The 23,516-nt window shown below is 45.7% G+C and overlaps 2 protein-coding genes across 2 annotated transcripts in view; both read left to right on the top strand.

The window, feature by feature from the left end:
• Positions 1–16,626, top strand: part of LOC123754408 (paired box protein Pax-6) — a 49,979-nt gene extending 33,353 nt beyond the window's left edge. Inside the window, exons 2-6 of the mRNA XM_069322234.1 lie at positions 8,133–8,279; positions 10,196–10,278; positions 10,488–10,666; positions 12,098–12,402; positions 13,981–16,626. Of these exons, the coding sequence (XP_069178335.1) occupies positions 8,133–8,279; positions 10,196–10,278; positions 10,488–10,666; positions 12,098–12,402; positions 13,981–14,072 (806 nt within the window). The 3' untranslated portion in view covers positions 14,073–16,626. The remainder of the gene's footprint in view (positions 1–8,132; positions 8,280–10,195; positions 10,279–10,487; positions 10,667–12,097; positions 12,403–13,980) is intronic.
• A 2,147-nt stretch (positions 16,627–18,773) lies between these two features.
• LOC123754414 (uncharacterized) lies at positions 18,774–20,789 on the top strand. The gene has a single exon (XM_045736807.2). The coding sequence runs from the start codon at positions 18,774–18,776 to the stop codon at positions 20,787–20,789; it is 2,016 nt and encodes a 671-aa protein (XP_045592763.2).
• The last annotated feature ends 2,727 nt before the right edge of the window (positions 20,790–23,516 follow it).

Genomic DNA, 23,516 nt, shown 5'->3' with positions numbered 1-23,516 from the left:
AAAAAATTAACACGTGACGAACAATGTGACAATGTCAGACCACGAAGGAAGGATTTTAAGACAGGAAATTCCTTAAGTACTTTCGTATTTATTTAATTTAATTTAGTATTTTAATAATTTCATCCTTCTGAATATGTATTATTAAATACGAAAGTACTTAAGGAATTTCTTGTCTCGTTTACCCAAGTTGACCCATCATGAGTCGTACCCACGCCCCCCCCCCCTACCACCCTCACATGTGAGTGCACGAGTGAGAGTACACAAGAGAGTGCACGAGTGAGAGTACACAAGAGAGTGCACGAGTGAGAGTACACAAGAGAGTGCACGAGTGAGAGTACACAAGAGAGTGCACGAGTGAGAGTACACAAGAGAGAGTGCACGAGTGAGAGTACACGAGTGCACGAGTGAGAGTACACAAGAGAGAGTGCACGAGTGAGAGTACACAAGAGAGAGTGCACGAGTGAGAGTACACAAGAGAGTACACGAGTGAGAGTACACAAGAGAGTGCACAAGAGAGTACATGAGTGAGAGTACACAAGAGTGTACGAGTGAGAGTACATAAGAGAGTGCACAGGAGAGTACATGAGTGAGAGTGCACAAGAGAGTACATGAGTGAGAGTACACAAGAGTGTACGAGTGAGAGTACATAAGAGAGTGCACAGGAGAGTACATGAGTGAGAGTACACAAGAGAGAGTACACAAGTGAGAGTACACAAGAGAGAGTGCACAAGAGAGAGTACACAAGAGAGAGTACACAAGAGAGAGTACACAAGAGAGAGTACACAAGAGAGAGTGCACAAGAGAGAGTGCACGAGAGTACACAAGTGAGAGTACACAAGAGAGAGTGCACGAGAGTACACAAGAGAGAGTGCACGAGAGTACACAAGAGAGTACACAAGAGAGAGTGCACGAGAGTACACAAGTGAGAGTACACAAGAGAGAGTGCACGAGAGTACACAAGAGAGAGTGCACGAGAGTACACAAGAGAGTACACAAGAGAGAGTGCACGAGAGTACACAAGTGAGAGTACACAAGAGAGAGTGCACGAGAGTACACAAGAGAGAGTGCACGAGAGTACACAAGAGAGTACACAAGAGAGAGTGCACGAGAGAGAGTACACAAGAGAGCAAGGAAGCATCTCCTTGCCTCAAGAAATATATATTTATAAACCCGTGTTATAATAGGTGTGAAAAATGGGCAAATGTTCTCCTAATGGACATTTCGATCATCGTTACGGCCTGACAATAAAACCCTCCGCCCCCCTATTAACACCCTTGTGGCCGCCCTACACAGGGGTCAGTCTTCCCCTTCCTCTTTATTATCTAAAAGAGTGATTGACCCCTCTCAGACTATTCTCGCCCTTGCCTCTCCGTGGCTTAAGGGCGAGTGTGCCGCTCCCAGCCAAGGAGGAGCCCTCACTAAATTACCAATATTAAAGTCAAACTCAGCTCTTCTCTATTACCAGATTAGAAAAAAACCGTCGAGGTAGTTATTTTGCCCACACTCTCTGGCCTAGTGGTGGCACGTCCTGGTCTGTCCTGGCCCTGGGGCGTCTGTCTGTGTCTGTCTGTCTGTCTGTCTGTTCGGCCCTGGTGCAGGCCAGGGGGGGGGCACAGAGTGGGAGAGAGAGGCAGTGGGAGAAGGGAGAGAAGCAGCGAGAGGAGAGAGAGAGAGAGAGAGAGAGAGAGAGAGAGAGAGAGAGAGAGAGAGAGAGAGAGAGAGAGAGAGAGAGAGAGAGGCAGGCAGTGGGAGAAGTAGTGGGGGAGGGGGGAGATAATGGTTGTTGTGTTAGAGACATTACAAGATGACAGGACTCGTGAGACCGTCACTACACTGACCCGTCACACCTCATGACTGTGGCGAGAGAGGAAGGGGTCAAGGTGGGGGGAGGGGGAGGGGGGGTTACACACCAACCCGTCCTCCTGTTTAGAGAGGTAATTACATAGTTACAAAAACTACTAAGGTTAATTACCTATATCCAAATGGGAATACGAAACTCGAAGTTAACTTGCATCCGGAAATGTTGGCTGCAAGGTCTGGTGGTCCCTGGTGAAGGATCGGCAGGGATAGTCATCTGAGGACACTATCCCGCCTCTTAAACCGGGGCGGATGGAACTGTTGCAACCAGCAATCAGGAGAAGGCTGATCTGCTGGCAAACTATTTTGCTGCCAAGATGCAGGTCCCTGATCGTGAACGTCAGCCTCCACATCTTGCCCCAAGCACGGCGTCAAAGATGACTGACGTGGTTATACAACAGGATGAAGTTCTCCATCTCCTTAAAGTGGTCGACATAAGTAAGGCTGTAGGGCCAGATAAGGTCAGTCCACGACTACTGACCAGTTGTGCTGACCTGTTGGCTCCACCTCTCACCTGCCTCTACCAACGCTGCCTGGCTCAAGGAATGTGGCCCTCCTGGAAGACGGCAGACGTTGTTCCAGTACACACGGAGCCGCTCACTGGTTGGTGACCAGTGTCACTGCTCACCATTACTGGTAACATTCTTGAAACTTTAATATCTCACCAAATGGCACAATGTTTTGCCATCATCGGCTACCATGTGTTCGAGAGTGTGATCTTACAAAGGTCGATCTGCTACTGATCGCTTGATAAATTTCACCACTAAGTGGCATTGGTTACTAGACGAGTTCAAAATCAGCTGTGTTGTTGCTGATAACTTTCATATCTGGGTTGATTGCTGATACCATACTAGGTACCTTTGATCGGGTCTGGCTCTGGATTATCAACAAAGCTTCAAACACTAGGCATTTCAGGCTCCATTTTAGAGCCCGTATGGGACAACCTTCAGGAACGGACTCCAAGAGTAAGCCTCAATGGAGCAGAATCCGAAAGTCACTCAATTGGCACCAGCGTACCACAGGGTAGGCTGCCTGGTCCTCTGCTGTCGAATGTCTACTTCAACAACCAGTCCTCACACTCAGGCCTATGCTGGCGAGTGTACTCTGACCTTTACGCATGGAAAAGAAGAAATGCCATCTGCTACAAAGTTACCAATTTGCATATTGCAAATTGGACAAGCTTGCAAATAAGTGGCAAAAACTTAAGAGCTCAGAGATGAAATAGACATATTGGAAATGAAGTTTGACTCTTCAGTGCCCACGAAAAGCCACATACTTAACTTCTCCCACAAGGAAGCTAGAAAACTTACAACCCTAAGGCCCATATCACACCTTGACACCAAGTGCTGCACAACCTTATATGAAGCACAAGTTCGCTCTCATCTAGAGTATGCACCCCTCTCCTGGAACGCCTGCCCCCTCCCCCCCCCCCATCATTCATCAGACTGTTGGACAAAGTGGAGAGAGACGGGCAAGACTGGCTCATCTCTAGTCTTGACCAAGTCTGGTGGGAACGGTCTGAACATCAGAGCCTGCAACACCGTCGTGACGTTGGTGGTCTTATTGTTATGTACAAGGCCAACATTCTCAAAGTTCCGTACCTGGCCCAACTTCGTGGCCAACCAGTAGATAGCACACGTAACATAAGGCTCTCAGCCATAAACAATATCATACTGGAAGTGCCTTTCTCAAGAACATCAGACCATTGGAGATCATTAATTCATAGGCTGAGTCGCATCTGTAACTTGTTCGCTCAACAGGTTGACACACGGGAGATCAGGTCAACTGATCACATGAAGGCTCTGATACACAATTGGCTAAAAGGCTCATCCTGTTCCTTATGATCGATTTAAATGAAGTTTATTCCTAATGATTCAAACAATATTTTCATGAAATAAGTGAGTCTCTAGGAGCAGGCTTCAGATGAGCTGAGGTAATATAACAGCTCTTTCTTGCAGTTTCACCAGGTACCTCTATTGACAGCCCTAATGAATCATAGTTTTACAAAAATAAGGTAAGGAGAGAGAGAGAGAGAGAGAGAGAGAGAGAGAGAGAGAGAGAGAGAGAGAGAGAGAGAGAGAGAGAGAGAGAGAGAGAGAGAGAGAGAGAGAGAGAGAGAGAGAGAGAGAGAGATAGGTACAAGATAGCAAGGCAGTATACTATATGAACCACCCATCTTATAACCAAGGACACCACCAAACAGGAAGCACACAGGCAGAAAAGAACACTTCACTATACCATTCTTGACACGTCCTATTTGCAACCAATTACGTCTACCCGCACGCCTATCATACCGATCCTTAAACCTCTCCACACCATTGACTTCAATGGTCTTACTGGGTACAACAGTCCTTCCATCCGCCGGCAAAACCATCGCATACCTGCTTCCTTTCCAAACATAAATTGGTCCAACTTTAATCTGCTATCACGACTTCTGTGTGTGTGTGTGTGTGTATATATATATATATATATATATATATATATATATATATATATATATATATATATATATATATATATATCTTGGTGGTATATTGGATTTACCCAAGTGTTTCAAGTTTTGAGATAATGTTTACAGAGTGCAGAATATCATCTCAGTCCTGGGAGCCGCAAGTCAGTCAATATGGGACATTGCAAAAGATAATGTTTACACTTCCACAAAGTTGACACGTGTGGTGAAGGGGGAGGGGGGGGAGGGGGAGCCATCACTATCACCCCCACTCCCCCCCCCCCTCCGGGGGGGCTCTTAATCCCTGTGATATTATACTTATTTGTGTGAAGCTCATTGGCAAGACTCGGGCTAGGTCAGGCCAACATTCCTACCTACTGGAACACCACTGTTAATGTATTCTATGTTTATGCGGTGTATATACAACACTACACTGTACCTCCACACAGTCTATATACGTGCTCCCTTACAGTGTATACATATTTGCGGGTCTCGTAAAAATTATAACTTAATAGGTGTTAAAAGTCGTCGTTTTAATTCCTTTACCGCTCTAGCAAGGCTGTTACCCTACAGCCCTTCCCTCCCTCCACCCCACCCGGGGACACCCGTCTCTCTCTCCCCTGGACACCCCTTCTACGGGCCCTTCCCTCTCCTCCCGCCACGCACTCGCATTTCTTCCCCCTACGCACCCTTGCTCCTGCGTCTACGCACCCACGTCCCTCTGTCTACGCACCCCTGCCCCTCCGTCTACGCACCCCTGCCCCTCCGTCTACGCACCCCTGCCCCTCCATCTACGCACCCCTGCCCCTCCGTCTACGCACCCCTGCCCCTCCATCTACGCACCCCTGCCCCTCCGTCTACGCACCCCTACCCCTCCGTCTACGCACCCCTGCCCCTCCGTCTACGCACCCCTGTCCCTCCCCCACTACAGGCTCCTGGCCTCAGGGTTGTGGCGGGGCGAGCGGCGCGCGACGAGCGTGCGGACTTATCAGCGTCTTCTGCCTGACTGGTCACGCTCGAATATGTACGTCTTATCTCCATATGAGGGATGCCACTTGCTATTTTTCCCCCTCCGAGTTTTATGCTTATATTTCCATTTCCCTTCGCGACACATTTACATATTTGACAAAAAAAAGTATTGCTACATAATGTTGATGTGATAGATTGGAAGGGAATCGCTGGAGCGACCGTCGGTCGCCCTGAAAGGATAAATAGAACACATAAATCGTATTGTGCTTGTTGGCAACTCGCCCCGCGCCGCGTCATAATAAACTGTGAATGAAACGGCAAAGGTCGCCTTTACTTCCCTAATATTGGCCTTTGTCATCCCTCGCTGGATGACACATACACCTCATACACCCCGGTGTATGAGCCTTGCTTGGTCCTGTGTATACTGAGGTGTATGAGCCTTGCTTGGTCCTGTGTATACTGAGGTGTATGAGCCTGGCTTGGTCCTGTGTATACTGACGTGTATGAGCCTGGCTTGGTCCTGTGTATACTGAGGTGTATGAGGCTTGCTTGGTCCTGTGTATACTGAGGTGTATGAGGCTTCCTTGGCCCTGTGTATACTGAGGTGTATGAGGCTTGCTTGGTCCTGTGTATACTGAGGTGTATGAGCCTTGCTTGGTCCTGTGTATACTGAGGTGTATGAGGCTTCCTTGGCCCTGTGTATACTGAGGTGTATGAGGCTTGCTTGGTCCTGTGTATACTGAGGTGTATGAGCCTTGCTTGGTCCTGTGTATACTGAGGTGTATGAGGCTTCCTTGGCCCTGTGTATACTGAGGTGTATGAGGCTTGCTTGGTCCTGTGTATACTGAGGTGTATGAGCCTTGCTTGGTCCTGTGTATACTGAGGTGTATGAGGCTTCCTTGGCCCTGTGTATACTGAGGTGTATGAGGCTTGCTTGGTCCTGTGTATACTGAGGTGTATGAGCCTTGCTTGGTCCTGTGTATACTGAGGTGTATGAGGCTTGCTTGGTCCTGTGTATACTGAGGTGTATGAGGCTTCCTTGGCCCTGTGTATACTGAGGTGTATGAGGCTTGCTTGGTCCTGTGTATACTGACGTGTATGAGGCTTGCTTGGTCCTGTGTATACTGAGGTGTATGAGCCTTGCTTGGTCCTGTATACACGGAGGTGTATGAGCCTTGCTTCACCCTATATATATATATATATATATATATATATATATATATATATATATATATATATATATATATACACTGAGAGGTATACGAGCCTTGCTTGTGAGTGTATATATGCTGAGAGGTGTAGCCACGCATCTCCGTGTATATACATACACAGAGAGAATGAATGCTTTAGTCCTTGAATGTGTCCAGGACAACAGTATACTGGTGGCTGGTATACTGTGGCTGGTATACTGGTGGCTGGTATACTGTGGCTGGTATACTGGTGGCTGGTATACTGGTGGCTGGTATACTGGTGGCTGGTCAGTAGTGGCCTTAATACCCCCCCCCCCCCCCCCCGCGGGTGTAGGTCGTCAGCCCTACACTAACCAGCCCACAGTAACACAAGGGGAACACGCACTAGGGGACACAGGTGGAAATTGAGTGCCCAAATGAATCATAGACACATTAGAACGAATTTTTTTCAGTGTCAGCGTAGTAGACAAATGGAATGAATGCATTAGGAAGTGATGTGGTGGAGGCTGACTCCATACACAGCTTCAAGTGTAGATATGATAGAGCCCAATAGGCTCAGGAACCTGCACTCCAGTTGATTGACGGTTGAGAGGCGGGACCAAAGAGCCAGAGCTCAACCCCCGCAAGCACAAGTTAGGTGAGTACAGTCGCGACCCTCTTCAGCTGGACACTGTGTCATACATTATGTTCCCTTCGGATACAATACATTATACAGCAGTACATCATACAATACATTATGCAGCAGTACATCATACAATATACAGCAGGACATCATACAGTAGTACATCCATAATAGCTATAGGTTCTCTCTTTTTCAGAGTATTCAAGATATTTCTAGAAGTATTTGCAGTTTCTTATAGCAGAGAAAATAAGAAAGAAAACGTGGAAGGGAGGTGTTGTGGCGGTGCTGGAGGAGGAGGGGGGGAGGGGGGTGTCAACACACACACTCGACAACAACAACAACAACAATAATGTACAACACCTCCAGTACTGGGTATTGGGTGATTTTACTTTATAAGAAATATAACGATTATTTAGTGATGGGTTCATGTAATTTATGTTAAATCAGTGTGTGTGTGTGTGTGTGTGTGTGTGTGTGTGTGTGTGTGTGTGTACTTACCTAATTGTACTTACCTAATTGTGCTTGCGGGGGTTGAGCTCTGGCTCTTTGGTCCCGCCTCTCAACCGTCAATCAACTGGTGTACAGATTCCTGAGCCTATTGGGCTCTATCATATCTACATTTGAAACTGTGAATGGAGTCAGCCTCCACCACATCACTTCCTAATGCATTCCATTTGCTAACTACTCTGACACTGAAAAAGTTCTTTCTAACGTCTCTGTGGCTCATTTGGGTACTCAGCTTCCACCTGTGTGTGTGTGTGTGTGTGTGTGTGTGTGTGTGTGTGAGAACATTCTCCTTTGTTCTGGTGTTCTCCATACGGAGCACACTTCATGCGCAGCCATCTTTGCCACTCACACCTGTCCTCCCACTAAACATCTTAGGCTGTCACACCTGTCCTCCCACTAAACATGTTTACCAGCGAGAAGTACCACCGTCGCCCCTCTACACACACACACAGCCCCCATCTTTATGAACCCCGCCAACACTGAACCAGGGAGCCCGAGGTAGTGTGAGGTGATAATGGGGGCGTGGGTGTTGCCGCAGGTGACGCCGGGGAGCTGAGCGAGGACAGCAACGCCGGCAGTAGTGAGAACAGCAGCAGTGAGGACCAGGCCAGACTCCACCTCAAGAGGAAACTCCAGAGGAACCGGACCTCCTTCACCAACGACCAGATCGACAGCCTCGAGAAGGGTAAGTGTGAGGCACATTATGTTAAGGAGTATGTGGGAGAGAGAGAAAGAGAGAGCAGAAATGAACACGTTCCCGAGACAAAGACAAATAAGCGTAATACCTAATTAAGTTTTTCCCGGGCAAGCTGGCCAAGTCACCTATCCAATAAATATAATTAGAATGAGGGAATAATTAACGAATAAATGTCACACTTTTATCTTAATAATTCAAACAATAACAACAAAAGACCGTCAAGAGCGGTCTTCACGACGCTGTTCTCAAGAATGTTGCAAGCTTAGCGAGGAATACCTTGTGTTTCCCTATGGGGACTCGCTTAATTTCCCAAGGTCCAGCTCCCAACGTCACATTTTTAGTCTACTAAAATTACAAGAATGTTTTGCACAAATTTCGCCGATTATGAACTAATCCAGTGTTGTTAACTACCAATCCGTGCTGACCAGTCTGCTGACTGTTGCAAGTGTAAGAAGGGCGTCAGTCGCATGCTGCAGTTGCATTCTTCCTTTACCACGAAAGAAAGTAATTCATCAAGTGATCTTTACCAGAGTCATTCCTCTACTTCATTTTTAAGCTAACATACAATTTGAGCACTAACAGATACTTCGCCTACGGATATTAAAACCTAACCCAGCTTAACCAAACCCAACCCAGTCTAACTTAACCCAACCCACAATAAGCAACCCGAACCCAGCCTAATCTAACCTAGAATAACCAAACTCAACCCAGCGTAACCAAACCCACTCAAACTAATAATACCCACCTACGTAATCCATCCCAACCCAGCCTAACCTAACCCAACCTAACCTAACCTAACCCAGCCTAACCTAACCTAACCCAACCTATCCCAACGCAGCCAAACGTAACCTTACCCAATCCAACTCAGTCTAACCCAATTAACCTAACGTAATGAATCCAACCCACCTACCTACTCCAACCCAATCTAACCCAGCCCAACCTAATCCATCCTAGCCCAACCTATCCAATCCAACTTGACTTAACCTAACAATATCAACATGTCCTCAAATAGGAGATCCGGTCAAGGGAATGGATTGGAAACAACTACATAATTAGTGTTATTATCTACTCTTGATCCATGGTTAGGTTAGGGTAAAGTTACTTTAGGTTAAGGGTTTTGTTAGGTTTCATAACGTTTGGTTACATTAATACGGGGTATTATTGACGATAATGTGAAGTATGGAATTCGAAAACAATTTCAGTGTGACCGAGAATTCCGTTTACAGAAAGCCAAATTCTTCAAAGAAAACGTTTTCATCATACCTTTTTATATTTTGAACCACTAATTTATAATACAATAATGTTATAACGTGAGAATAATCTTCGTTTATGACAAAGGTTCATTTGCTAGTATACATGTAGACGCTTGCCGGATCCGTAATATGGTTTCAGACCATCACAAATATCTAAATAACTATCCAGGTGGTTTGAGGAGAGGGGTGTGATTTCTCATGGTAATGGATCAGCTGCGAGGGCGGCCTCAACGATATATATGATTTGAACATTTAGAAAACGTGCATTATCGAAACACTCCTGTATTAAATGAACAAATCCACAAGGGCCGTGACGAGGATTCGAACCTGCGTCCGGGAGCATCCCAGACACTGCCTTAATCGACTGAGCTACGACAGGGTTAAAACCCTTGTGGATTTGTTCATTTGATGCATCACGTTAGTGTGATCTCTGTGTGTACTCCTGTATTATTTTACCCTACCCCTTCCTAATAAGGTTGATGTGTCGTCTTATCTACATTCTTGCAGTGTCGCTAAAACCTCCGTTGTCGGTGACAGGAAGCCTCTACTTAGACTTATATCGAGATATCCCCCCCCTCATCCCCCATAGCATTATACATCTCAATGCAGCTGAAGTGTAATACAGAGTGAACAATGTTCCCGCCTCCTCAGAGTTCGAGCGGACCCACTACCCGGATGTGTTTGCGCGGGAAAGACTTGCAGCCAAAATCGGCCTTCCAGAGGCTAGGATACAAGTGAGTTATCATGAACCAACACTGTTGTTAGGGATGTTTTCATCCAATGTATGGTGCTTATATTAAATATATTGTTATATTACAATAAATTATATATTACAGATAAAGAAATTTTGTAGTTCCAACACTGCTAAAGTATACACCGTGCATAAAAAAAAATTGATTGGTTAATCCTAAATTGCTTAAACAAGGTTCGTTTTCTTTGACAGGTTTGGTTCAGCAATAGACGCGCAAAATGGCGACGCGAGGAGAAACTTCGAAATCAACGGCGGGCGGCCGAAGGCGTACCACCATCCTCACCCACAAGAATCATCAACAACTCCTTCACGCCCACGCCCATGTACACGCCGCTACCGCCTCCGCCCATGTCCGTGGCCGATACTTACGGGTAAGAGCGTCACCGAGGAAATCAGATTTATATAATTATTATAAAAAAGGGGGACCCACCTTGAGTCCGGAGTCTTGTTCCGTTGAGCGGCGCGGTGTGGTGCAGCCACCCAGGTCTTCAAACACTTACCTTACTCGTAGAGGAGTACGGTGTTGTTATCAGCGTACTGGCCGGTCATCTTTTGCCCGGGGCGGCACTGGCCAAGTCACTGCTCCGCGGGCACTGCTAATCACCACAGGGCATGACTTAATTACAATCATACATTATAATAATATACATAATATTATTTGCAATTGATACAATCTGGATAGTATATTGATGATAGTGGTGAAGACAATGGTTATGGACACCGAGAAATGTACCCTGGTTCTGTGTATTTACACAACAGTTTTCCTAAATAATTTAACAATGCCTGTTGTCAGGAGTAGGAAACCTGTGAATATATTTATTTTAGGCTTGTATTGAGGTTTCCCAGCTAAGTCGAATTACTGACCTTCCCCAGGATGCAACCCTGCAGCACTTGCCTAACTCCTTGGTACTTATTAGCTGCTAGATGGACAGATGTATTAACCATCTCTATCCTGATAGGGAATCGAACCCGGAATCCATGGTTTAACACTAGGCCATGTTTTGGGGCTTTTGCAAGGCAATGTATACGAGGACATTTCACTTGTAACAAGGACAGTCACTTGTAACAAGGACAGTCACTTGTAACAAGGACAGTCACTTGTAACAAAGACATTTAAGCTGCACAACACTGCACAGGATAACTGAGCGGGTCATGAACGGTGCACAGGATAACTGAGCGGGTCATGAACGGTGCACAGCTTCACTGTCGTTTAGCGCCTGTCTGGTTCACCTGTTTTATTATCCTAGGTTTAGGACCCTACGCTTGTCTGTACTAAACTGCGTCAACCAAATTTCAGTCCATTTTCTAAGCATAACTCAAGCTCTCTTGCAGCATGTCTAAATCTTCGTCAAGTTTATTACCTTCTGTGTTTCCGTGTCGTCTACGATGTGTTACCAAGAGTCACTGTGTCTACTCTTGTATGTCTCATATCTGTTAACTATAAACAATTACGCATGACAAAATATTCATATGTAATTTCTAACATTGTACTGTGCTGTAACCTGGTCTTTAATACAGCTTTATTTTCATTCTTTGAATATTTATTTTTTCTGTTATATTTCGTTAGCTTTTATTTTCCATCACGTCAAAGAGGAAGATGTAATCTTCAAGTATTCAGAGCTATAAAAATTATTAGAAGGGAAAACTTCTTTTGTTATTAAACAAATTCCTTTATCACAGGCTCTTGGCGTTGATGATTTCTGGGCGAGACTTGGGCGCTGTGCATTACCCGCGTGTGCTGCCAGTCACGTCACTGTAGACCTCAGTATGTCAGAGTTAATGACTCATCTTCCTTCACACAGGTCGATGGGTGGCGGCGGCGGGTTTGCGATGGCGTCGAGTGTGGGTCCCGTAGCCCCCAGCCCCAACTGCCTGCCCCCACACCACCCGCCCTCTGGCGTCCACTCCGGCAGCCCGGGCGCCGGGGGCATGACTCTCAACCGGGACAACGCCCACACCCACAACCCCTACATGGGCCGCCCGAGCTACGACTCCTTGTACTCGCACGCCCGCGCCTCCCCTACCTGCCCTCCCATGCTCTACCACCACCACCAGTCCCCCCACGCCCACGAGTACAACACGCCCACCCCGCCCAACTCCCAGGCTGGTGAGTTCTGTCTTCTCTACCTCGGACTCTACACTGTATAATGAATGACATGTTGGATGTCACAGTGATTTTTAGCGGAGTTTATACTTCAATATAACAGTGAATAAACAAGAAATGTAGTGGGCTACAGCATATGTACTCCAGCAATAGCATCAATGTAATAAGTTTAGCATTACCCTCTTACCCTCCCAACATCACACATGCTTCTCATATTGTAAATGTTAATATTCGATTATTTTTGACGTCTGTCATCCGTGCATTAGTGTACCCCCCCCCCCACACTTCTTCATGCATCCCCCAGGTGGTATCTCATCCTATTCTGTACTTACTGAATTGTTACATCTTCATGTAACTAAGCTTACGTGACTCCAGCCACTTGTCTAGCTCTTACAACACTCAACTTTGCATACACAAATTGATTCGTCAGTTGCATATCCCAAGTGTATATATTTTTTAACCACGTATTGAACTTCTCTATTCACACTAATTTCACACACTCTTGTCTCTCATCCATCACAACTTCAATTTTGTGAACATTCACTTTTATCAGTTAACATACATCAAACTTTCAACAAGTCTACACATATCATTTATTCTCTTTTAACAGAACTACATCATCTGCCCAAGACATAATGAAAATATAATCACCGTAGCCTCTTCAGCTTTGTTTATCCCTCAATGTGGCACAATCTCACTATGCTCTACATTACCTTTCCAGCAGCACTGCATTTTAATATTCTCTCCAGAAATCTCCTTAACACTTGCAATTCTCCCACATTTCAGGATCTTCACTGACCAACTGCACTTACATCAACTGACATTGTACCTTACACTCTCTTCGCACCAGTAACACCAATCATGATTTCCTTTGCCTTTATTTCATCACGTCCACCCACCTGACTTTCAAAGTAATCTCTCCGCCACCATTTAATTAATTCTTCACCAGTTAACAGTCTCCAAAAAGTTCATATTTAACGTTCCCGTTGTCTTTTCCACCAATATCTTGCACTTCCTTCCTTCTTTTCTCAAAAAAGCGCTTCCTGTTTTCTTATCTTTCTGTTATATTCATTCCCAACTCCTGCTTTATTCTCTGCTTTCTGTTTAACTAATGAATTCGCATATATTTTACTACCACCAGTAACATTCATTATTTATATGTTACAAAAATGAATGCAAATTGCATTACCAGAGTTACAACCCAGACATTCCTCTGAAGAGTTTTCCTATCAGTGACTTCTCATATAACTCTTCTCTTATAACTTCTCATGACATTATAATTGTAATATACAAAATTTATTTCATAGTTTATTATTATTGATCAGTAGTAAAGAATCGTGTTCTGTTTTAAATAATACTTATTCAAAGGCTGTTTTAGTGTGAGAACACCGCCTATATGAGTTTAAATCTAGTTAAATGTAATGGAGACAGTACACAGCCGAAAACACAATTATACCATGAATTTTTATGTGATTAACTAATTATATTGCCCATAGATATATACTACCTCACCGAGAAAGTTTCTGTAAATAGTTAAACCAAAAAGTTTACCGTCAGTAAGAAGTCTGTGGTTTATTACAGGTGTGTTGTCTCCAGGTGTGTCGGTGCCACTAGCGGTCCCCGCCACCCACCACCACGACATGAACACCCAGTACTGGACGAGGCTTCAGTAAACACCGCGCGCTGTGATACAAAACGAGTGGAAGTGACACAATACCTCTGCTGGAGACTGAATTATATCCGAGCAGATGTTGGAAGTCCTCACATCATCACTAAGGCAAACTGATATAAAAACCTAGTGTCTGGGTTCTTACTTGTCTGCGGGATCCCACCGCTGCCACCATGATGTGATGTGCAATGGAATAAACATCGATCACTGGATGTATCTACACCTGTTAATCACAGTGGCAAGCCACAGCTTGTGATCACTAACACAGCTTATACTAACAACATCTCTGTACAGCACCAATGCAGAATGATAATGCAGTGAGAGTGAGCTGTTAGGGTTGTGTTTCCTGAGGTTGATATTCATCATGTAATTCAAATATTAAACTTGTAACCATAATTGTTGAAATGTTGTGGTTGTAGCTTGAGTTAAAGTGAACCAGGAGGTTGTGTTCATGGTTTACTCTACATTCCAGATAACCGAATAGAAATGCAAGTACCGTACCTCAATATACCAAGTTTTATTATTGCCTTCAGTGCAAAGCCTCGTCATTACAATGACTGAGGAAAAATATATATTTTTAAATTTCATTAAATGTGCTGTATTTCAGTGAATATTTGCTAGTCTAATGTTCGTATATTGATACAATTTAGTCATATTTATTTTTAAATTCCCTAAAAAGGTTATTTATAAATTACATTTAGATGTATTTTGTGAGACAAAATTTACTGTAAATGACTGAGTTTACCAAATAACAGCCGAGAACATATTAGCGAGAGTTAGCACTTGTACGCGTCCAATGTGGTTCACAGATAATTGGTTGAACCAAATACTCTCTCTTGAGATGGAATTATTAAACAAAATTACCGTTATATACATATTTTAACCTGTAAATGAACTACAGGTGTGTGGGAGATACCTAGCAACTGGCCTTGACCATGTCTTAAATCACAGCCTCATCTCAGTATGATCAATACTGACCTATGAGGCGGGTTACTGGGCTAGAACAGCGTTCATAGACCACCTTGAGAGTGGGATCAGGGTATATATACGGAATCGAACTGAAGTTTTGTAAATGGAAGAGCCAATCTGGTTGTACATAGTCAAGTACTGTATAAATTTGATAATCAGGTACTTGTTTATTCTTGTGTGTATATTTGAGCTAGGCTTAAGTCACGCTTGTGAAGTTCTAAGTTTGGGATTTATTATCAGGCTCTTTAAAAATATTTAAGTCCGGGGGAATGATTCGAATCATGTCTCCGAGCTGTGACAGAACTCTACACCGTAATTCATAACCCGATATTATTCGTACTCAGTTGAAGTGACCTTTAATGTTTAATATATTTTGTTTACCGATGCACAAAATGATGTAGTTTTTTCGAAACTAATGCGCTTTCACTTCTAATTTAATTAACGAATCTGGAAGCCTCAAGCAGTTTGAGTTCTAATTCAGGACTAATATCTAACCCTTTCTCCTGTTTAAATAGTAGTTTTTGTAACTATGTGCACCATAGTACAAATATTGACATACTAAGCAATTAGTTGAATTTCGTTCTATTCACTTTATAGTCCGAAAAAATGAAGCTAAAACAAACTTAAATATTCTTACGCCTAGTATAGCACACATACGCACTATATTAGGCCTCATATATCGTGTATTAGGCCTAAGAAGGGTTAAGTTAGTTTATCTGCAGCATATATAATCTTTTCCGGATTGTCCAAGTTCAATAGTACCGATTTCTACTTTTTAATTGCATTCTACGTCGGTATATTTTCTATGGTTCCCATCCTTCCTATAAGTAATACCAAAACAGGAGGATGGGCTGTACTATCAGGAATGTTTCCCATTCATGGACGGATCTTTATTACTTTTCGTAGTAACCACAATACAGATACGAGACTTTTACACCATCTCGTTATAGAATGAGTTACCTCTCAAACCTGCTAGTCGCTTCTAGTGCTTTGCGATGCTTAGTTGCTACTTACAAAAAAAAGTAAAAAAAAAAATATCAAGGAATGCGCGTGAGCATTTGGATTACCTTAAAATGCGGCAGCTTGTCTGTGTCCGTCTGTGGAGGGTCACCAGTCTGTAAGGTACAGCCTCACAAGACGCAGGTGGAGGGCACCGAAGACACCCATGTTTCCAACAAGAGCTGAACGCTACTTTCTGGTAAAAGTTCGTTGATTAAAATGCCTTCTTTTCAGTCAAAATTATGATGCCTCTGACATGCAACCCGTATATTAGTCCTCTAAGGGTTGGTCAGTTATTGCGAGAGGTTATAATATCGCCTTCACTGCTCCCTGTTGCTCTACAAGACGCGGGTACAGCCACTTGTGACTAAAGTCAAGTAAATTAATATTAAAACTGTGTTCATACTGCGATTTCAAATGTTTTTTTTACAGCATTCTATTCGTTCATAGTATATGTAGACTACAGCCGAACAATTAAATAATTTGGAATATGTTGGACGACTTTCTCCTTCTGGTAATAAAACAAATATTATATCATGTGACGATTTTTTTGTTTTGTTTTTCAAGTCAAAACATAAACACACACACATATATATATATATATATATATATATATATATATATATATATATATATATATATATATATATATATATATATATATATATATATATATATATATATATGACACACCATGTTAAAAGCATTTAAAACCATTAATTTTGTATAAGAATTTTCTCTATTTCGGTGAAGAGTAACTGGTGTTAATTCTTCATGAAGACGAGGAGTAGCGCGGCTGTAGGGAGGACGACAATCATATCAAGAAGCCCGTTCTTTGGTACGCTATTTGCTATATGAACGTTGCAAAGACATGTTTTGTAGGATACAACGTTAAAGATTTTGTGTAGCATCGCAATCAACTCTAAAAAAGAATGAGGCTGTACTAACCTCAAAACACAAAATGTTGCCAAAATAATTACGATAGGTTAAAACGCTGTCCCGCAAGGGGGGTAGGGGGGGGGGTTATGTCCTTTCATCACAGGGTTTTCAAGGGTGATTTGTCAACCAAACATTACGTCAAGTCTTCCAGGAGGACAAATCTCTCTCTTTAGTGTTATTTTACAGGTACTCGCCGGAGAATTCACTCTCAACATGTGAAACATTTCACGCTGAACACAGCTCCTCTCGCAGAACATATAATAAGTTATCACTTTGTTGCATTTCTTCATGAACTACGTACTTGACTAGTGGTGTTATTAACCGGATCATTACTTGACATTTTGTGTCGGGTACCGCCATCTTCACTTTGATTTTGGGGAACACTGTCGGGAACAGGAAGCCTGTTAGGCTGTTCCAGGGGTCCCTCCCCCCGCCCCCTTAGGTAAGAGAGCGGCTGTCCATGAGGTCACCCATCCAGTTAATGGCCAGAGCCATCGCTACTTAACTGAGTGACCCACACAGTCATACACTGTGCCAAGCCATTTGTATTAATTTCATAATTTTTTTAAGTTATGTTAAATGTTTTCTCCATCTGTGTTAATTTGATCCACCTGTTTATCTTGTCTCCATCTGTGTTAATTGCCGATGAAACCTAAAATTTGTAACCTTGTGTTTATTGTATATCTGTTAATGACAAAAATAAATTATTTGGTTGAGTTGGTGAGACTAACGTAAATTTTGATGTTGATGTGAGTGAGCAGCGGGCCGTGTTGGCCCTGGACACGCCCATGGCAGACTAGCGTGTTGGGGACGGAGTTGCTTTGTGGTATGCACCGTTGTCTGTAATAAAGGTTTCATAAGTACATTTATCTTTACTTGCGTCTCCTCAGTATAATTAATGATGCATTTTCAACAATTTTATGCTCATTTACAACTCGAATTATTGAGTGAAAGAGAAACTTTGCCATTATTTAAGAACAGAAACTTTCATTTATACTCAGAATAAAGATTAACGCTGTTATTGGTCAGGTAACCAAGCGCTTAAATGTCTTCTTAGACATAATTTGTAATACAAGGAGACCACTGTAGCTGCCTCCGCATGAGCAGGTACTGAAACTCTTGGCCACGACGCACACAACTATATCCAAGAACATCAAGAAGAAAAAGCAAATGACAGTTCTGGCAATAACCGTCTCACCAAGTACGGTCCAAGACCAGGTTTATGACGACAGACAATCTTTACACCATAACTGGGGTTGTAGTGAATATGTGGGACTATCACCAGTATGTTGGACCAGGTTATCACAAGACTAGCCTAAGGTTCCCAGAACCCACTCCAGGTATACAACACTGACCTGATATCACACGAGTAAAGAAAGATCCATCTGAGACAAGTTGAATCCACTGAAATTCACCAATTAATGACAGTCCTAATGGATGATTAATCCAAACAGTATGAACACATTATAACTTTACCTCTGCCAGTCTCAGAACTTCGTCGTGTGCCAGGTTGGTCTCATAGAGCAAGTACTATGATATACTACCCCACAGTCTTAATAGTATTATAAAATGTGTTATTTACACTTGGCTTAATTGCTGACAAAAGTGTCAGTCGAGTCCCTGACCCGTCTATATGTGCTGACTTCTCGCAAGGTTTTGCAGAGTCTGGCTTCTTCTATTATGCGAACACCTGTATTACTCAATATCTTCAGTGGCCACCGTCTCCAGCGGCCCCCTCCGATGGCCACCGTCTCCAGCGGCCCCCTCCGATGGCCACCGTCTCCAGCGGCCCCCTCCGATGGCCACCGTCTCCAGCGGCCCCCTCCGATGGCCACCGTCTCCAGCGGCCCCCTCCGATGGCCACCGTCTCCAGCGGCCCCCTCCGATGGCCACCGTCTCCAGCGGCCCCCACCGATGGCCACCGTCTTCAGCGGCCCCCTCCGATGGCCACCGTCTCCAGCGGCCCCCACCGATGGCCACCGTCTCCAGCGGCCCCCACCGATGGCCACCGTCTCCAGCGGCCCCCACCGATGGCCACCGTCTCCAGCGGCCCCCACCGATGGCCACCGTCTCCAGCGGCCCCACCGATGGCCACCGTCTCCAGCGGCCCCCACCGATGGCCACCGTCTCCAGCGGCCCCCACCGATGGCCACCGTCTCCAGCGGCCCCCTCCGATGGCCACCGTCTCCAGCGGCCCCCTCCGATGGCCACCGTCTCCAGCGGCCCCCACCGATGGCCACCGTCTTCAGCGGCCCCCACCGATGGCCACCGTCTTCAGCGGCCCCCACCGATGGCCACCGTCTTCAGCGGCCCCCACCGATGGCCACCGTCTTCAGCGGCCCCCACCGATGGCCACCGTCTCCAGCGGCCCCCACCGATGGCCACCGTCTCCAGCGGCCCCACCGATGGCCACCGTCTCCAGCGGCCCCCTCCGATGGCCACCGTCTCCAGCGGCCCCCTCCGATGGCCACCGTCTCCAGCGGCCCCCACCGATGGCCACCGTCTTCAGCGGCCCCCTCCGATGGCCACCGTCTCCAGCGGCCCCCACCGATGGCCACCGTCTCCAGCGGCCCCCACCGATGGCCACCGTCTCCAGCGGCCCCCACCGATGGCCACCGTCTCCAGCGGCCCCCACCGATGGCCACCGTCTCCAGCGGCCCCCACCGATGGCCACCGTCTCCAGCGGCCCCCTCCGATGGCCACCGTCTCCAGCGGCCCCCTCCGATGGCCACCGTCTCCAGCGGCCCCCACCGATGGCCACCGTCTTCAGCGGCCCCCACCGATGGCCACCGTCTTCAGCGGCCCCCACCGATGGCCACCGTCTTCAGCGGCCCCCACCGATGGCCACCGTCTTCAGCGGCCCCCACCGATGGCCACCGTCTCCAGCGGCCCCCACCGTCTCCAGCGGCCCCCACCGTCTCCAGCGGCCCCCACCGATGGCCACCGTCTCCAGCGGCCCCCACCGATGGCCACCGTCTCCAGCGGCCCCCACCGATGGCCACCGTCTCCAGCGGCCCCCACCGATGGCCACCGTCTCCAGCGGCCCCCACCGATGGCCACCGTCTCCAGCGGCCCCCACCGATGGCCACCGTCTCCAGCGGCCCCCACCGATGGCCACCGTCTCCAGCGGCCCCCACCGATGGCCACCGTCTCCAGCGGCTCCCACCGATGGCCACCGTCTCCAGCGGCCCCCACCGATGGCCACCGTCTCCAGCGGCCCCCACCGATGGCCACCGTCTCCAGCGGCCCCCTCCGATGGCCACCGTCTCCAGCGGCCCCCACCGATGGCCACCGTCTCCAGCGGCCCCCTCCGATGGCCACCGTCTCCAGCGGCCCCCACCGATGGCCACCGTCTCCAGCGGCCCCCTCCGATGGCCACCGTCTCCAGCGGCCCCCACCGATGGCCACCGTCTCCAGCGGCCCCCACCGATGGCCACCGTCTCCAGCGGCCCCCACCGATGGCCACCGTCTTCAGCGGCCCCCACCGATGGCCACCGTCTTCAGCGGCCCCCTCCGATGGCCACCGTCTCCAGCGGCCCCCACCGATGGCCACCGTCTCCAGCGGCCCCCTCCGATGGCCACCGTCTCCAGGGGCCCCCTCCGATGGCCACCGTCTTCAGCGGCCCCCACCGATGGCCACCGTCTCCAGCGGCCCCCACCGATGGCCACCGTCTTCAGCGGCCCCCACCGATGGCCACCGTCTCCAGCGGCCCCCACCGATGGCCACCGTCTCCAGCGGCCCCCTCCGATGGCCACCGTCTCCAGCGGCTCCCACCGATGGCCATTACGTCAAAATCAGAAGTTTGATATGTAAGCAATTAAGAATATCGCTAAAGACGAACTTCTGTTGTTTAATTCTTGTCAAGAATAATTTCCACCGCTTCAGTATAACAATAAATAACGTAAAGTTATACGTAAATGGTTCTTGTACGACAGTTTTTGGCCTGAGATAATTTAAACGTCAAAAAACGACGTGCTATTAGGATAACGGGTTGGAGTGTGACCATGAGGTTAGGCTTCACCACACTGCGGGACGACCGTTACTCACCCAACAATGAGCCTGAACGCGACAGAGGAACAATATCTCACGTTGTGATCACGGGATTAGTTTACCATAAATACTTAATATTAATACCATAGTTCCTGTAACGTAAATAAACAATGCCTTGGGGAGTTATAATATTACTAATAACGAATTGTTTTGTGTGTAACTGATGATAAACGTCAAATTGTTTAAACATGGGAAATTGCGAAATACCGAATATGGCAACGCTAGTCAAATACGTCTCAATCATAAATTATACATTTAAAGCTACAACAAAAGATCGATGCCTTCCTATTAAATACAAAGAAAATTAAGCTATAGGTTACCTGCTATATACGGAATATATATTTCTCCACTATTTCACAGTGGAGAAATAAATAAACTAATTAATTATATATTTAGAAACTGGGGCCGTCGCTCCGGGCACGAGCAACGCCAACAGTCACTCGCCTTCAATATGCCACCAATGAAAGAGCTCCAGCTCTCAAGTCTCGCATTCCGGGCCACAAGAGGTGACGAATATAACACAAAATATCTGCGTCTGATACTGCCAGTCACTTGTTAAGTGTAGCGAGGTTAGAAACTCTAGCTTCAATTAAACAGAGTTCACGGCAACTACACCTGACGTGGCGAGATCCTTAAGTCAGCAAAATAATTACGAATTTACGAGTATGGTAATATGCTGTTGCTTCATTATACCATTGTAGATTAAAGTTAGTTATAACTCTATAGTTGTTATTTGTAGTTATACCCTTCTAGGTACATTCTAGGTGGAGCCATCGAATATATGGAACAGCAACGCCATAGATAAGTAGACAAAAAACAAAAAGTCAAGGTTACCGATGAACAAATAATCGATGTTACTGGCCAACAATGTGAGTAAATTAACTGCACAGAAAAAAAAGACGTGTCACTCTATGACTGTCATAGTGACGGTGACACTGGCTGACATCGTCGGTTTTTGTACTTTCAGTCTGTAAAGTTCTGAAACATAAGAATTCACAGCGACTTACCAATAATGTCAATAATGACGCATTCGTTGTGGTCTTGATGTTCTGGTGGCCGTCAATGTTGGCTGCGCGCCGGCTGTGGTTCGTCTTGGTGTCATTCGTAGACAGTTGACTGGTCGTGTACCTGTTAGTGTGGTCGGGGTTCACCAGGGCAAGTTATGGCGCTCTGCACTGTCCGGCCAGGCTCAAGGACTCCCTCCTTGAGTTTGTGATTGTGGATTTATACTGTCGTAACCGAAATGAGGTTAATAATTATACGAGCCATAGTAATCATAGCTTGTCTGTTGTAGACTGTTGCGGTATTAGCGTTTATATCGTGTAATACGGTCATTAACTACCTGGTTGGTAGTTTTGTTTACAAAACCTCTTGTCAAGTGCTTGGAGTCTCGCCCGTAAATACGAGCGGATCTTCCTCAAAACATGGTGGTCTAATGTCTTGTAATACACAGTTTAGTGTAGATTTCACCTTGCTTCAGATTTACAAAGCTTTGTTGAAGTTTTTTTTTTATTTTTTTATTATTTTTTTATTATTATTATTTTCTACCACAGACGTGGCCACACATTAATAATGCTAACCAGAAAATATACATTTTCGTCTGTCCTCCATGGAGAGGGTGAGAGATCTGTTAAACATATAGTTCAGGGGTTTATTGAACAATCAACCACAGAAGGTGATTCGGGGCTTTTAAAATGCTAAGCTAACTTTGTTGAAGTTGTTGATGTATTAATGTTCTCAGAATGCTTATAGATAATCGAAGATTATAATCAACCTCTTTGAAGGCAGATTCTTGTGGTAATTCATCAGCTCTATCATGCATTCGGAGACCAACATGAGATGGAATCCACATGAAATTATAAAAGAAACAATAATAAAGAAAACATTAAAGAAATGCAAGTAAACGTAATTAAGCTTAAAGGAAGATCTGGACAGTTTCCAAGTTGAAAGGTCAGGTAAGCCAGAGACTGTTTTAAGCAACGCAGATATTAGGCTAGGCTAGATAAGCCAGATGATCTCTACGGCCCGCCACATCCAACACGTTTGACTTTCTTCTCCTTAATTAACGTCTACGCGCTTCCCTACATTTGTCGTGGTGCAGTCATCGGGAGGGTAAACCCTGCATGCAAACTGCACCTATTCTCAAGAAGAAGAAGAAGAAGAGAAGCCAGATGTTAGGATGTGTATACGAGAGGTTAGTTTTGGTAAACCCGAGGTAAGGTTATGATAGTTAAACCCCAAGCAAACAATATGCACAACAATGAATTGGAAACTATAATAACGTGGATAATATTAATTCATTCATTTGGACTATGAGAGGAGGATTTACACCCAGGACCACAAAAGTGCCACTTGAGTCTGAAGGTGTTCGGCGAGACACAATTAGTCATATAAATTGCAAACCATAATAACGTGGGTCCCAGGAAAGGCCTAAAGTCCTGGTTGGATATCAGTTGTCTCTCTGGGATTCTTCCTTAGTGCGGGTATTCA

The sequence above is a fragment of the Procambarus clarkii genome, chromosome 1 (genome assembly GCF_040958095.1).
Source record: "Procambarus clarkii isolate CNS0578487 chromosome 1, FALCON_Pclarkii_2.0, whole genome shotgun sequence".
Taxonomy (NCBI): Eukaryota; Metazoa; Arthropoda; class Malacostraca; order Decapoda; family Cambaridae; genus Procambarus; species Procambarus clarkii.
The sequence above is the reverse complement of the archived record's forward strand: the minus strand, read 5'-3'. Positions and strand labels throughout refer to the sequence as shown.

What these genes read in the sequence shown, in the direction of transcription:
- LOC123754414 (XM_045736807.2), top strand. Translation starts at nt 18,774, where the DNA reads ATGGCCACCGTCTCCAGCGGCCCCCTCCGATGGCCACCGTCTCCAGCG.